Source organism: Diachasma alloeum, unplaced genomic scaffold (assembly GCF_001412515.2).
Source record: "Diachasma alloeum isolate Michigan unplaced genomic scaffold, Dall2.0 Dall_scaffold_00178, whole genome shotgun sequence".
Lineage (NCBI taxonomy): Eukaryota > Metazoa > Arthropoda > Insecta > Hymenoptera > Braconidae > Diachasma > Diachasma alloeum.
Window position 1 is genome coordinate 3,677,340 of NW_021680344.1, and position 17,458 is coordinate 3,694,797.

The 17,458-nt window shown below is 37.5% G+C and overlaps 1 protein-coding gene across 5 annotated transcripts in view; it reads right to left on the reverse strand.

Moving 5' to 3' along the window:
• The window catches only part of LOC107039792 (fasciclin-1), a 210,072-nt gene that overhangs the window by 34,507 nt on the left and 158,107 nt on the right, over window positions 1-17,458 (reverse strand). For all 5 annotated transcript variants that reach the window (XM_015259626.1, XM_015259620.1, XM_015259612.1 and 2 more), the window contains exons 3-5: window positions 13,619-13,806; window positions 3,244-3,374; window positions 2,659-2,755 (exon numbers count right to left, since the gene is read on the reverse strand). In XM_015259626.1, coding sequence (XP_015115112.1) covers window positions 2,659-2,755; window positions 3,244-3,374; window positions 13,619-13,806 — 416 coding nt within the window. The remainder of the gene's footprint in view (window positions 1-2,658; window positions 2,756-3,243; window positions 3,375-13,618; window positions 13,807-17,458) is intronic.

Below are 17,458 nucleotides of genomic sequence, written 5' to 3' on the forward strand. Positions count from 1 at the left end.
AACTCGGGGAGATCAATTCTATTTTCTATGAATTTTCAATTCAGCGGTCGGGTTGGGCCACGAGAAGAGTACATTTTGGTGGAAACTTGTATCGAGGAGAGAATTATTCATTTTATTTCAGGGATGTAATATTTGACGAGACAGGGGTTAATTATGACTACACTGAGAGAAAAATATAATTCTTCTGACTATATTCCATCACCATCGAATTATAGTCAAAAAGTCCTCAACAATTTTTCATGGGTTACGGTAACTATGGCCGGAGAAGTAATTACTACAATAGAATGTAGTCATTGCAACTATTTTATAGTTCTATTCACAATAGATTTGTCGTGATTACTTTTGAACTTTGGTTAGTTTAACTGCATTTTGATTTGCAAAAAATACGCTTGTGAAGTTACTATAATGTTATGTGCCGCATACAAAAAAAATCGTATCGTTCACCAAAATGCCTCAACTATTTTCTTATTGTAAATCGAACTTCAGATTTTTCTCTCACTGTAAAGCATCCTTTAAACTGAAATTTTTCACCCAGAAATGATAACAATTTTTTGTTAATTTTCTGTCATCTTTTTCACTTTCCATTCATTAGTGGAAAAAGTGGTGAGTCGATTTGCGGTGAACCACCCTGTCCCCATAATCCTCCGAGGCAGAGCTGCGGTTAACAAATGGGCAAATATTTAATTAGCTAAGGCGCATTAATTACGCTCCCATAACATTTCCTTTTCCGTAATATCCATCCAAGGTGGTTTTCCACATCTGTCTAAAACTTCGCTACACCGAGGAGTGAAATTACGGTAATTATAATATATACCCTCCACGCATAGCGTCTCCACCCTCCTGCGATATTCAAAAAACCCCTTCGAGTATTTAAAACCCGGGAAAATAAATAACTTCACGGTTGGTTAATGAGCGGTTCATTGGAGAGCCGATGAAGACGGAGGCGATTCTTTTTTCATCCTTCAGATGTTTTTATAGACTGGAGCATTGAAGGCTCATTTGCCAGTTCACTTGTGTATTCCAACCCTTCTGGTGGAACGCGAGTGGAGGCAGCTCGATGTGGAAAATATCTGGCAAATTGACAGACGGACGGATGCTCACGGGGAACGTATGGAAAATTAGATCGAGTCCATTCTTTTGTCGGTTGAAGACGTTGAGCGAATCAATCACGATTTTTTAATTGATGGATAAAGGGCTGGAGATACCAATTTCACACGCGATTTGAATGATCTCATTACCAAAACGAACTCACAACTCAATGATTTCATCGAAGAGCAACTCCATGAGTTGAAAATAAATTTGGGCTAAATCGTAGGCGCCATGATTTCAGTACTAACGCGACGAGATTTTTTACAACCAATAATTTTTTCTTTTTCTCTTCTCTTATCTCCCCGTAAATTCCTCCACCGGCAGTTGAATTTCAATCGATCTCTAAACCACCGACCCGACTTGCCCCCCAGCCCCCAGCGGCTCTTTGGTATGCAACATTCCACATAAGTACTGCAAAATGCACGTATAAAAGGATTGCACTGGAGTCGAGGGGGTGGAGGTATGGAAATTTTTCACGTTTGCTGGGCGCGGAAACGAGCGCCAGGAGGCAGGAAAGCGAGTTGCTGTAGAGGCGGCTCGATCGCGCTCTGAAACGTCAAGCCGAGTGACTTTGATGGTTCTATACATCGTTCAATATTTCACGTCACGTTTTACGCGTCAAGGTGAATTCACGGGAGTGAGGTGCCTTCATCGATGCAACTTCCTGTGATCCCCACCGCATATTGGGGGACGCCATGAATTTTCGGGACCGTGTCGATGCGATGGAAGTTTAAAAGGTGATGTTCAACAGTATCATGACTACATTCTTTACGACAGTAGACAAAAATGTCCGAAATTAAGACACTGAGACGTGCGCTCTAGGTGTCTTAGTCGTGGATTTTCTAATTCAAACTTAAGATGTCTTATTTGTGACTTATATGTGAGGGATGTGGTTTAATTCATTCAACATCTCTCTCCCTCATCACGCTTCCGGATGTCGTATATATATTATGTACATTTAAAGTATATAGTCGCATATTTCAAACATACCATACGTATACTTCAGCATATGTGGACGTCCACATGAAAAGGGACCACTTTGTCGATTTCTAGTTTCCGAGATATTCACGGTTTTGTGTCAGAAACTCCCATTTGCACCAATGTTAAATTGTTTTTTCCATCTTCTCCAACGACGTCATTTTTCACCCCATGAAGACCATTTTGAACTCAAAATGTGCGGAATGTTACCCATATTATCAGAGTATACATACCACCATATTGACAAAGTGACCCTTTTTCATGCGGACGTCCACATATGTAAAAGCGGCAAAAAATGTAGTATTCGAAATATATGTGCAAAGGATGTGGCATATATGCTCGTATAAGTCAAATATACGTGGCATTTTTTTTAAATTTATAAATATATTTAATGCATATATTCATCTCCTTGTGGGCCACCCTCAGTATATTAGTGAGGTTAATGATTATTGAATAGTCCTCATGTGTCTTGAACTGAGGCGGAAAAAATGTCTCAAATTTGGTCATGACTTTACGCCTTCCATTACCATCTTCATTACTTCAAAATCATTAATCTAACGTCTAAACAACTATCATCGAATTCATATTCACCTTGAATCCCTCCTCATCAGGAACGAAGAAAGTGTATCGTCCATCAGCATTGAAAACCTGATGCTTTCCCTCGTAAATAACTCTCTCGCGGAATGTTCTGCAAAAAAAATACAATTTAATGGTGTCATTGTCCTTGTCAAGTGCATGTCTAAAACTGCGTGGAATGGACTGCCCCATTTCTGGTGCATCATTCAGAAAAATTATCAAATAATGGACATTTAAATGTCCCTTTTATTTTCCTTTGTTCCCGAATGGTATTCCAACTTCGGTATGGAGTATGAAGTGAACCAGGTGGAATACGTATTTTTCTCGAGGCGGAAAATTGCCTTTGCATAGACATCTAGTGGCGCGAGAGCTTTTCGTAATTTTCTCCAAACTCTGCGGGCTCTACTTTAGTGTATTTATGGAGGAGGAGCAGCCTGGATCGTTTACCTCCAGTTTCTCTCCGCTGTTCTTACCCCTTTTTTCCTCTAAGTTTTATTTTTTATTCTCTCTGTGTCACGTTTTGTAAAAACTTCTTTGCCAGTGTCTCCCTGGACGATTTATTGGTTTGGGGGAGGGGGGAAGGGAAAAAATAATGCTCACCGAAGTCTGAATTTTCCGAGCTGAAGATTTTCACTCTGGTTTAGAAACTCGAAGGCATTCGGATTGTTGACAGGCCTGTCTCGGGAGTTTGGCTGCAGTGGCTCCAGTACTTGAGATATTCTGTGTAGATACTGAAAGAAAATATTACGATCTATTACTTTTTGGTCCAGCGGAAGGAAATTAAAGTTGAATTCATCAAAATAATGAAAAAACTCTGAATAATAAAATTTGATAAAATAATTTATTTAATGAATAAATGTTTTGTCGATCCAAATAAAGATTCCATTAATTAGAAACGGAACAATTGTTCAGAGAATTGATTAAAAATACATGAATAATTAATTCATGAATTTCTATCGAGAAAATTACCGAAACAAATCGAAGAATTCGAAATAAAGGATTTCAATTAATTAAAATCCGTTATATCTCCGAGTGCATATGACCCTGGTAACCCCCAAAAAATATCCAACATGTATTTCTGCCCTTTATGACTAGGAAAACCATTGCCTCCCTATCTAGGTCATTCCCACCGAAACTTCCTCTACAATCAATACGAAAAAAAAATAAAAATTGAAAACCCGAAGTACGTGGGAAAGCTTCGCAGCCCGGAATTGCCTAAAAAATGCATAAAAAGCACAGTTATTCCAGTCCCTTTGTTTTCCTCCAACGTATTTGTTGAGACCCCCCACCCCCTCCCCCCAAGAAAAATCCATCCCACCGAAACAGCGAACCCCGAGTCCTTTTATTCCCATGTACAGTATAAATGTGCAACTAATACATTGTCGAATACACGTCGGGAAATACATGCACGAATACGGAGGATAGGTACTAGCTATAAACCGCACACACATTCCACTTGTCTCAACGGAATGGGCGTGTCCCATTTATCCACACCGTTGGGGCTGAAAAGGTACGTAAAACGAGGAGTTGGAAAGGGGGAAAGGGGGTGGAGGAAAATCAGAAAGGCCAGTGACCTTTGCTGTGTACGGCTGACCGCAGCGGCTGGTTCTATCACTTGTCTGAGAATTGTTTAATATTTGGATGGAATAAGTTATGAAGAAAATTATTCTGGCTTAAAAAGTTGAAAATTGACAGCGGGAAAAGGGACCAGTCACGCTGCTGGGGGTTGTGAGGTTCATGAGGGTTATGAGGGCTAAATGAGGGTCATAAGGGTCAATCTCTTGATATTTGACCCTTATTTTGTTTTTATGACTGACCTTATGACGTTGATGACCACAATTTGACCCTTATGTATCTTCATGATTTTTTTATGACCTGCATGAGGTCGTCATGACCCTTATGACTTTTACTATGATCTTCATTTGACAGTTATGAACCTTATGAGGGAAAGGAAAAGTCGTAAGGGTGAGAGGAGAAGTCATCACAGTCGAAGATCATGATATCGACCCTCATTTGGCTCTTCTGCCCGCCCTTATGACCTTCATGACTTTTCTTATGACTTGAATTCGAACCTTATAACTGTATTATAACCTTCGTTTGACACTTATGAATCTTATAAGAGAGAGGAAAAGTCATCAGGGTCAACGATCGTAATATCGTTCCTCATTCGATTGCTATGACTGACTTTATGACCTTCATTTGACCTTAATGACTTTTTTATGACCTTCATTTGACGCTTATGAACCTTATGACAAACGTGATCTCCCGATTTGGAAGTGTTGTAAGGATCAATAAAGATTAAAGGACGTGGATTAAATACATTTATTCCATGACATTTGGCCCTTATGTGGCCCTTATGAACCTCACGAGGGAATCGACAAAATCAAACAATTTTTTTTTGTTCCTGTATAAAAGTTATGAGAAAAACCACGAAAATGTGGAATAAAAAAGAACCGCAAAAAATTGATGACCAAAAATATTCAGAAATGTTCTTTAATCCGACAAATGGATCCCGGGGTAGATTGAATGGCCTGTAAAATCAGTAACAAGAGACTGTTTGAATTTCATGAATGGTATAAATGCGTCGAAGTGGTCAATGGGGAGTCGCTGGACTCCAGTGGCGACTAGTCGAGCCGTTTGAATAATGACCGCATGTATTTCAACGTCAACGTGGAGACATGCTATGCAGAGGAGAGAACTGGACGCTGCTACAGAGTTAAAGAGTCATACGCGTTTGACGACCCCATTCTTTGTTCTCTTCTGTTTTCCCTTTTTCACTAAACCCTCGTTCTCCCTCTTCTGACTCTCTGGGTGTATGACCCTTTTGAAAGTTTTTCATTGCGGAAAATAAAGCGGGTTTATGTATTGTCCTCAGTCTATTAACAATTCTTTAATTTCAGAATTTCGCGTGGGAGTTTGGGAACAACTCGGGATCGGCTGAGAAGAATTTTAAAAATTTGGCGCCATTTCAAGGATGTTTTCTTGAGCTTTAACTTGAATTCTGACTTGCCGCAATTGCATCGTTTAATCGGAAGATATTCAAATTTTACAGAAATCAATTTCATTTATTTGAACTCAAATGGATTTTTGCATTTTTGGTAATTGTGAGTTTATCCCGTAAACGAGTGATTTTAGTGAAAAATGTGATAAAAACTTTTTTATAGAGAACTTAATTTCGGATAAAAAATATTTTGTCACATTTTCTCCTAGACTCTCGCGTTATCGAGATATTTCTAAATTAATAAAGTGTTTTCATAAAAAAATGAGAATAGAAACAGTTGAAGCTGAATTGAATATTGATTTTACTTCATTTTGCCGTCACTTAAAGTTTCTGAGTCGATTTCGTAATCGGTGAGTGAATTGTGAGTTCCGTAATTTTTACTGAACATTTCTCTTCACGCATGGCGACAAGTCCGGAAAATTCCGAGCCGCTGTCGTCAACAGACCAGTTGAATAGTCCAATTAAAAAAAATGTAGAAAACAGGCGAATCAAATATTGGACGGGGGAAAAAAAACTCCGACAGGAGGAATATAACGTCTGGCATTTTTTCAATTAGAGACTGCCTGGGGTGTGTAACGATCCAACCCCCGGATGGTTATTATCCGAAGTACAGTGTAAGAGGGGCAAGCGAGGATGGAGGTGAAGGAAAAGAATAGAGAACGCGATATTGCGTATCTATCTTATCTTTTAAATTAACCTGACGATAAAATCCGTGGTGGCCATGGGCGGAAGCACAAGCTCTGTTTATGGATAAAATTCTCCTGGACGAGGCTGTTATGTACTTTATTTCCACCCATTCCACTCTATTTATAATTTACTATTTATTATTGAAAATTTTCACCACTTGTGAATTTATCTCGTAAGCGAGTGATTTCAGAGAAAAATCTCCGAAAAATTTTTATGGAGAATTAAATTTCGGATAAAAAATTTTTTATGACTTTTTCTCTTAGAATCACACATGATCGAGATAATTCGAAGTTGATAAAGTGCTTTCATTGAAAAATGGAAATGAAAGCAAAACAGTGTTATTAAAATATTTCATGTTATGAAATCAGTTCATTTTTGTTTGATGGGGTAAATATATTCATCTCTCTTTTGATTTTTAAGATTCTTCGTATGACCGTTACGATTTTTCTCATTAACGTCTTGACCCTTGAGAACCTTACAAATGCTTTATGATCTCCAGCTGTCACCAACAAAATAATTCCTAAAAATTCCTAGTCATCATGTTTGCAATGATCCCCTACTCAATCAAAAAACTGAAAACCAGCTATTGAATTCCGTTATCACCGTACGACAATCCATAATAACCCTCTCTCGAGTGCTTTCTCGATGTCAATTGGAGCTTTAAACGACCAATCCTCGGGAGTCTCGGGAGAGAGAACCGATGGGATGCCATTTCAGCCAGCTCAAGGGACATTAATCTTTTTCGTTCGGTACACGTTTTTCCGTTGAACAGGAACGACGTAAAGTATAGTCTGCGGAGGATGGGAAAATAAGAATGGCGGTGAGGGGGGGGGGAGGGGGACAAGGTCCTGACACTGAGGAGAAAGGTGCCAGGGAATTACTCCGGATGCTTGGCAAGCTTCTTCGGGGTATTGCTTGTTTCTTGGTTCATCGTCCCTTCAATCTGATACTTCAGCAAGTCAGCTGTAAGCAAATTCTCACGACTGCTCTCAGTGGATTTGAATATTCTCGGTGACTGCAGAAAATGTGTAATCAGAACGTTAAATCCAGTCGAGGAGAAGATGACATTGTGTCTGTGATTTTATTGGAGTTGTCGATGATAATGTCACAGGAGTAATTTCACCAGTCAACGAGGGGACTGCCGGAAGACAAAAGTTGGAGAAAAATTACCGAACTAGTCAAGTACAGTGTTAAAAATTTGCCAGTGAAATTTCCGGTACGGGTCTTGAAAATTTCTAACACGTAACATGTTCACTGTAATTCCAAGGAATATTCTCGTTAAAAATTCGTAATTTCATGGAAAAATCCGTGGGAATTGTAAATTTCAGATTAATTATTCCGAGAAAATTAATGAAAAATTAGAAATATCAGAGGTATCTCTGCTTAAATTCAAGGGAATTGGGCAGTGAAAATTCATAATTTCATGGAAAAATCCATGAAAAATCAGGAAAATTCATAGGAATCTCTCCTTAAATTCCAGACTTCTCAGAATTTTCATGGAAGTTCCTGAAACTTAAAGGGAATTGGGCAGTAAAACTTCATTTTCACTTAAAAATTCATGTCAATTGTGGAATTTCCGTATTTTTCCCCTTAAATCAAAATTAAGGCCTTTTTCCAGAAAATTCAGTCAAAAATTTTCAACATTTCGATCTATAATTTTCTCAACTTTTCTCTCCCTGTGGAATTCCGCAGATTGTGACAGGTCATCTGCGAATTTCGTGAAGTGTCCATGACCTGAACATGATCATGTCACGATGCCATTTCGAAAATAACACAGTGAAAATGAAGAGCAGCTTTTTTCATCGCTGACGGGGGGGGGGGATATTCGTCAACGCCAAAGCCCGTTTAATCTCCCGAGTTACGAGGGCACATAGCATGTATGGTAATACACGAAAACATGTAATATGGAGCCACAAAATACCTCGAATAGCGTGTGCGTAACCGGCGATCTAATTTTGGTGGGTGAATCCCTCCCGAAAGGGGGTGGTTTTATCCCTGTGTACTCTGGCATGAGTGTGGCGTCGCGACGACCTGGCGCCAATCCACAAGCCCACAAGGGTCTGCAACCCAGACACTCCTCTTATTTTAATCCTCCCCCCCCCCCAAATATCTTCATTCCTGCACTTGTCTGCTATAATTTTGAGGAGAGGAATATCTAAATTACGAGAGTGGCTGTCGTTCTCTGCCATTTCACTTTGGTAGGATTTTCTCTTTTCGATATGAAAGTAGTATTTTCTCTTTTCGATATGAAAAAGTCAGACTGTTGCTGCAGTTGTCGCTATTGGGAGTGAAATGAATTTATGTGAATTCTAGTTTTAGATGTGAAATACAAATGGGAAATTAATTTTTTTAATGAAGACGTTTGTCTCCATAAATTTAAGTTATTTAGAGTTGATCAAATCAAGACTGTAAGACATGTATTGTAGATATTTTAGTTCTCTTAGCTTATGACGTCTCATTTGTCCTTTCAAATACTTGATTCATTTTTTCTCAATGGCCAACCACACGGAGAGAAATTTTTTAGAAAAATTCTAGTGCTAGCCCGGGAAAAGAGGCGCAAAGTGACGGCCAGTAAAAAAGTCCAGTGCCGGCACTAGAAATTTTATTGGGAAAACGTGAATTTTTCCCCGTATTTCTGTGAAAATTTCACAGAAATCCCCAGAAATTTTACCAGAAATACCAAGAAATTCTACCTCAACACGTGACTCGTACATGACTCGTACTAGAATTTTTCTAGAAAATTTCTCTCCATGCATGTTGTATGAAAAACAACAATCATTTTTTCACTGATAATTTTAGTTAAGTTAAACATAGCGGTCATGAAGTAAAATTCAAAGAGAGTTGAGAGAATGAGCGTAGAAAAATTTAGTGATAGAAAATACTGATGAAATGTATTTTTCCTCGGAATAATATTTAAAGATTTCAACGCCCCTCGGATCTTGCTTTTAACCGTCTTGTTTTTGGACAGAAATAAACGCCTCATTTTAAGGCATTCGAAGTTGGACACTTTTTTGTGTCTAACGCCTTCAATTGAGGCATCTTGCTGACACTAGTTTTCACAGTACAATATCTGTTAATGCGCCCTCATCAATTACTTCAATTCGTAATTAAGAATTTTCTCCGCATCACATTAACCTCTCGTTCCTCGCGCGCAAAATCCATTAAAAACCTCGAGTCTGTGAATTCCTCCATCTCCGGTGGAAAATAGCTTCCACCCCACACATGAAAGTGACGTTAAGTAGACGAGGATAACTCGATTATCGAGAATAATAAAATTGACACGGCAAACGTGGACTCGAGCCGGTAATAATCGTCGGAATAACATTCAGGCGCCCTTCGTGGCCATTAAAAAGTACCGAATGAAAAGAACCAATTAAACCTCCTCGTCCTTTAGTTTCGAGATAAATTCCTCGATAATATTCTTCATCTAATACGAAATGCACGCACTGAGAAAAAAAATTGCTTTTGCCTACTTGGCACAAGTAAATATGTGAAAATAGTTGCATAAGACGTGTGTGAATTTTTTGGTAGTTAGTAAATATATTTGGCAAAAGCAATTTTTTGCTCAATACACTGAGAGAAAAATTTCCTAACGCTTGGACCATATTTACTTGAGAGAAGTTAATTATTTTCAATGGCTTGAATCTCACTATCGCTCTGCGTTACGTCATGAATACATTACATACTGTTAAAAATTTTTGTCTGAAATTTATAAAATTTAATTACCACTGAATTTTCAAGGAATTTCGTTATTGAAAATTCAGAATTTCGTGGAAAAATTGAAGAGAACTGTAAATTTCCATTCCATTTTTTCCTGGAAATGAATGAAAAACCAGAAAATTCCGGTAAATTTATTCTTGAATTTTCAGAACAGTGACACTGAATGCGATTGAGAGGTAAAAATAATAAATTTTCAGATTTCACTGAAAATTCATATTGGATTGGAAATTCAAAGAAATTGAGGAATTCTCGTCTTTGTGCTGCTTAAAATTCTAGAATTTCATTGAATTTTCAGTGAAACCTGAAATTTTATTTTTTTTCAGTGCATGAATCAATAAATACTTCAAGATTAACGATTCTTCTACGCGATTTGAATGAGTTTATTTGCGCCAAAATCATACTTGCGTACAAGAATATTTTAAAACACGAGACCTTTCTCAGGTCATGTGAGTCAAGACACCTGGGAGAATCGAGAGATTGAAGGAAAATTATTTATATCACGTAAATACGCTTCAGATATTAAAAATATTTTTTCTCAGTGCACCTGAAGCCCTGCTGGTTCACATAAACAGCACAATGAAATCCTAACGGGGGAGTACAACTGGAGGCGCATAATAAAATGCTCGAAATGAGAGAGAATATTCTTTGTGAAATGTTACAAACAATGCAATTTTCTTCTGTCATTGGTACACCACTTCGGTGAGAATCTAATGCACTTGGGGGAAAAAGTACCAGCGATGAGCGATCCAACAATTCAAAGTATATGGTGATGTAAAATTTTGCACATCAAACGTGAGGAACGTTGAGAATGAAAAAATAATCAAAAGTGGAGGGCGTCGGGAGTGGGGGAGGGAGAGGGGGATGAAAGAATGCGGAGTATAAGGAGAGAATGTTGAGGACGGGGCTCGTGGTCTTGAGACCCTCGACGCTCTCTCCTGTAGCGGTGCATTTTTTAATCTCGAAAAATACTCCCTTTTGTAGCTCGTTACGACGTCTGTGAGATCACGAGGAGAGTTGCCAGGGGAGGGCGAGGGAATTTACGTGGCGCAGGGAAAAGGGCTTGGATTATGCCTCGAGCTTTCTCCAAGAGGGAACCTGTTGTTTTTTTTTTATAATACAAGGAGAAACTTCTTGACATTTTCTTGTATGAATAATTAAAGGGGCTGAATCAATGTGTGAGGGCGAAAACATGGAGCAGAATTTTTTTTACAATTTTTTTTGAATATTTGATTCACGGAAAAACGATATACTTAAGTCAAGTATATTTTATACTCAATTGGGGGATAGATAGGTATTTCAATTCGAAGATGATTCTTTTGTATCAGGCCGGGTTGTAGCAAGCCCTCTCAAGTATAATATAAGGGTCAGGCACTGAGTGTCAGAATGTAAGGGTCAAAAAGTGGAGGTTCAAAAATGAGGGGAAGAATATTAAGGTCAAAACATCAGGGTCAGAATATAAAAGTAAAAAAAGTGGGTGTCAGGCAATGAGGGTCTAAATATAAGTCATACATTATGCTTGATCACCGTTTTTAGCCCTTATATGACCCTCATTGCCTGACACCCACTTTTTTTACTTTTATATTTTGACCCGAATTTTTTATCCTAATATTCTGACCCTCTTTTTTGTAATCCTAACATCCTGACCCTCTTTCCTTCACCTTTACATTCAGACCCTCAATTTTTCACTCTAATATTCTGACCCTCATTTTTTAACCTCCACTTTTTGACCCTTATATTCTCACACTTAGTGTCTGACCCTCATATTACACTTGAGAGCGCTTGGTACAACCCGGGCTGATACCAAATAATCATCCTCGAATGGAATATTTTATACTCTATTCAGCTATATTTTTTTCCTTGCGGATTGAGAGAATTTTTGGTATTTGAATTTAACCCTTTTATGTTGCATTTTAATATTGATTCAATAATTATAAAAATATCCAATAAAAAAAATTAATAATCAAGAAATATTCAAGTGCACACTGAAATAGTTACTTGAACATTGAAATTGAGAGCAATGAGAGTCTCCTGCAGACGAGAAGTGAACAATTATCACGAAAACTGAATCGTGTTGCTCAATTCTAAATTAAATATCCCCTCAATTAAAAATTTCCCCGGGGAAATTCTCATTGTCTTTGAATGTATTTGGAGACAGCTGTCTCCCAACATTTAGCACCGCTTAATCCCCAGTTGCGAGGGATCTTATTATCGCGTGAGAAAATCAACTTCTGAATTAGTCACAGCATAAGCATAACTCTGTCGCACGTTGATTTTCCGACTGTACGTGGCAATAGCTGTACACTCAATTTTCTATACATAGAGTTTATAGTACGAATAAGAGACTACCCAAGTTTCGTTAGTTTTCAACGGTTCATGTAACTTAGTTAACCCGAAGGAATCCTATTTAACCTTCTCGCTCGGTTGAATGTATAATTACGAAAAGCTAATTGGATTTTCATGTGCTGAGCGTCAAGTGTGACGCAAATTATCTACAATCTACCGTTTTATTTAATTGCCGAATTCATTTATCATTTTCAATACTTTTTCGTCGCGCTTTATTCGGGATATTTGGGTTCTACACTCGTTTTATTAATTATTTTTCATCAGGAGTTTATTGTTTAAATTGGCATTCTCTTTTAGCTCTCAGAAAATTGATTCTCGTTCGATTAATTAATAACGGAGAGATTTAGTATGAATTTAGCCAAGAGCTGTTCATATTTTTGATAATTAAATTCACAGGGATTTCAGAATGAAAAAAATAGTGTCTGAAATTGAGACGCATTTGTCAAACTTTTTAAAAAAACATTCGTGTCTCCAAATTTAAGTCCTCAAGTGTATTTATTTCAGACAGAAAACTGTCTTATTTCTAGACGTTTTGAACGAAAAGATTTTTTTATGAATTTATCGAGGAGCTATTCATAATTCTGATGATCGAATTCACAGACATTTCAAAATAGAGAAAATAGTGTCTAAAATTGCGATACGTCCAATTTTTTAAAATATTCGTATCTCCAAATTTAATTCTTCAAGCGTCTTTAATTGAGACAGAAAAATGTCTTATTTTTAGACGTCTCGAATAACAAAATTTATTATAAATTTATCGAGGAGCTATTTATAATTCTATGACGATCGAATTCAGAGAGATTTCAGAATAGAGAAAATAGTGTCTAAAATTGAGACACGTTTATCCAATTTTTTAACACATTCGCGTCTCTAAATTAAAGTCTTCAATTGTCTTTAATTTAGACAGAAACCCGTTTTATTTTTAAATGTTTCATTTTGTCTTGAATCACAAGCTATTTAAATACTATTCTTCAATCCAATTCCCCAATAATCTTCTTTAAAATTCCTCTTTTTCATTAAAAGAAAAAAAGAGGACTTTTCATCAATTAGAGATATCCGCATTACACCCTCGAAGCTCATTAAAATCTCGTTAAGGTCTTGATGCCTCTGAAGGACACCGACCAAGCATTCCAACAAGACGTCCCTAAGCTCCTTATTGCACGCTCCAACGAAAAACCGATGACTCGTGTCCCAACTATCCAACAATTCATTAAACCCACTCACCTGACTCTTTCCCTCCCCGACGGACGGCCTCATCGGTCGATAATTGCTCCCATTCAATATCTTCGCATTGTTGATGTAGATCTCCTCCTGTCCATTGACGTGGATTCGTGTGACCCAAAGCGGGGGATTGCCATCCAACTCCGACGAAATAGACTCCGGAAGCTCCCAAGTGGGTCTGGCTAAATTCGCTGCAACAGAGATTAGAAATCAAAATTAGAGCCCCCAATATTCACTATTGAAAGACAAATCAAATTTTGCAGACATTTCGGTCGAAATTTTCAGGAATGGGACAGTGAATTCAAATAAAACTTTGGAAAATGGTGTAAAAATGTGAAATAGTCTAAAAATTCAACGGAATTTCAAATTTTTATGCAGCGGAAAACGAGGAAATTCACGAATATTTTTTTTTCATCATATGTCCCAATTTATCAGCTGTTAAATTTTCATATTACAATAAATGATTTACTCATGTTCTAATTCCTATGCTCACGGAATCAGATTTTAATCATAATTACAATTCAATTCCTGCTAGAACACACTTTTTAGACTGTGAATTTCTGGAATTCAATGTTTGTTGATACTCTGGTAAAAGTGCGTGCCTACACTGTTATCAATTTTTATTTAGTTCACACGGTAATTCAATTAATCTGTTGTTCATCTCAATTTTGTATTTGGATATTAATATTATTTGTTCAAAGTGAAAAAATCGATCATCATTTTCACTTTATTGCATTCAGATTCTCCTATCCTTAACGTCAAAAATGTGAGACAATCTCATAATTCTAGCTATTAATTCTAATCAACTTTGAAAGCTTTAGGAAACGCAATATTGAGAAAGTTGAATTATTCCATTGTCCTCTGACCTAAATGATTTGGACAATTATGATTCGTTTATTCATGTTTCATAGAATGGGATTCATTCAGAAAATTCCATGCGAGATGATTGTGCTCATGAAAACCGCCTTACTTTCTCCATTCATTCGAGATATCCGTCATGTTCGAGTTCTCATTTTCGAGTCGAGATGTTGCCCATGCATTTTTTAGACAGGATTCATAGAATTGAATAAAAATTTTTCATTGTCAATTTTCATTTACGAATTCCCTTGAAATTGCAGTGGAACAGTCAGTCGATGAAAATTTCGGAAAAGTGCACTGGAAATTCTAGAAAAAAATTTTAAACACAGTTCATCACTTTTTATTCACCCTCATATATTGAATTACTCGGAAATAGTTGGAGCCCGGGTGTGAAAGGGGGAAAAAGTACATATTATTATGACATTTACGGAGAAGTTGGTGATGGTGGTGATGTTGGGGATGATATCAGGCGTGAAAATACCCGTTGGCTGGGAAAACTTTTCGCCGCGTCGGTTCAGATAAAAGTAACTTCGATTACACTGAAGGGAGACGCCGCTCGGAGTACACAAAATCAGGCGAGAGGGAGAGAGGAGGGACATACAGTGGTGATGGTGATAGTGACAATAAGATTGCGGTATCACACGTATATACGTAAAAAGGGGGACATTTTCTTGTTGGTTTCTCGATGTCATCATGCCCGGTGATGCTCCAACTCGCAGGTACTCCGGTTCCAATCGTCCGTGCAATCAGCAACAACGAGTGCTACGTGTCGAGCTGCCGGGGAAGTTGATGATTGCGGTTGGAGATATTCAAGTTTTAAGTTATCATTTGAAATTGTTTGGATGGGGGTCGGTAAAATTTTTCTTCAGGATATAAGTATTTTTTACAGTTTAGTAAAGACCACACCATTGACTCAACTACTTTTAATCATCAAATTTGTCAATTAAATTGCGGGAGAAAAATTTGAAAAAAATCATGAAGCTTCAGCGTCATTCAAATGACATTTTGCACAGAATTATTATTTTTTTAACATTCGTTGTTCATAAATAAATATCTGAAATTATTTAAACTTTCGGAAACCTCATTTATTTAGGCATGAAATCGATTTCTGGTAAAATTCTGAATACGAATAAATTTGTTACTATTCCAGACACGTGATTTTTACGGTTGAAAATTGGTTCCTCATAAATGATTTATAGAACATGCTCGTGACTTTCAAAAATAGCAATTTTTCAATTATTTCATCAATCTTCTTCCAGAACTAAACTTTCCCATTTTGTTTTCAGATTTTTAAAATGTTTTCTAACTGTTCAAAATCATTGTCCGAAGGGTCAAATGGGGCTCGAACGAATTTTGACCCTTATAGCGGAAAATATTTGCTCAACACTTTTTTATAAAAAAAAATAATAGAAATTTTTTTTTCTCAGTTTCCAAATTATGTTTCTCCGAAAATTTTCATAATAAATTTATTGATTGACAATCCATTTCACAATATTTGATGAAAAATCCTCTATTTTACAGCAAATACGAGCAAGCACACGTCTCGTACGGAAAGAGAGGAGCCAAAGAACGTGAGAAATCCGCTTCACTTTTCACCGTTACCGGAAAAATCGGGCAAAGGCCCTGCGGAGTGTGCACAAAAGCCGTCTCACAAACTCGGTATACCGATTATTTCGCGAGTTTCGTTTTTCACGGGTGTGTGCCGCCACGTTCCTTTTCCACTCGAGTGAAAATTGAGGCACCACACTACTCGAGCATCCTTTTGCGGTGCTCCGGTGACAAAGCACGGACGGAATTCACGGAGTGTGGGGCAAAATAGGACGTCTTTAATTGTGATCGAAGCGGTGAAATTGAAAGGAAAATCACAAATTCGAAAAAAAGAATCAATTCATTTTGCCACATCCACTCCTACATTTTGACTTCGTTTGTTGATTTTTATTTGCGTTTTTATTCACATCAAATGGATAATTTTTTAAATATAAATATGTTTCTGTAATTCGAGGAAGGATTTTATTAGTTGAAAATTATTTTTCATATAATTGAAATAAACATACAAGAATTTCCTACGAACAAATTCTTTCAAAAACTACGTAAAATTCAAACAAAGAGTTTTATGCCATATGAATAACTATTGAATATTAACGAAATACCTCATCAAAAAATTTATTAATCAACGCCAATATGAATCCTACCTCCTCCGAAATCACATCATGTACTTAACCCTCCACATCTTCCACATCTTGTTTAGTCGCCTCTTTAAATCAATTACCCAACAAGTTCCAGCTTCAAGTTCCCCGGCGCAACGGAATTCTGTAGCTCAAGCGAGTGAATACAACATCTGCTCCCATCCCTCCCCCCGGCTCACGCCGTTTCTCTTCCAACCCCTATGATATCTCGTTCCTACTCGCACCTCGAGGAGAGCGATGAGAAGTCTCACCCGTCCAATTGTTTGTTCATCGATTCACAAGATTTGTGATTCAAATCGGAGGAATATTCGAACGCCGATGGAAGCTGAAGATGATTCTGGATTGAAATTCATTTTAAGGAGATGCGCAATCATTAGCACTTTGATTTTGTCGCAGCGGGAGGGGGGAGAAGGCGGGGTAATTAAAAAATAATGTGGGGGGAATTATTTTAGGGCTTTAGTGATGATAAGCAGTATTTTTGGGGAAATATCGAGGATAAATTGATGGAATTGTGGGGATTAAAAAATACGGAAGACTTGATCTTTTTAGGCCGTGACTATTCGCACCATTGCGTGAATCACTCGCGTACACTCCATACACTCCACGCATGCGTGAAGTTTGTGTGTTTCACGCAGTCGAATTTTCATACTGCTGTGTATTTCACAGGAGTATCTGAATACGACTGCGTGAAACACACAGGTGTATAAAAATACAACTGCGTGAGGGTGTAGGAAGTGGAAAAATGCAATCCTGATGTATGAAAATACAACTGCGTAAAACACACAGGCGTATCAAAATG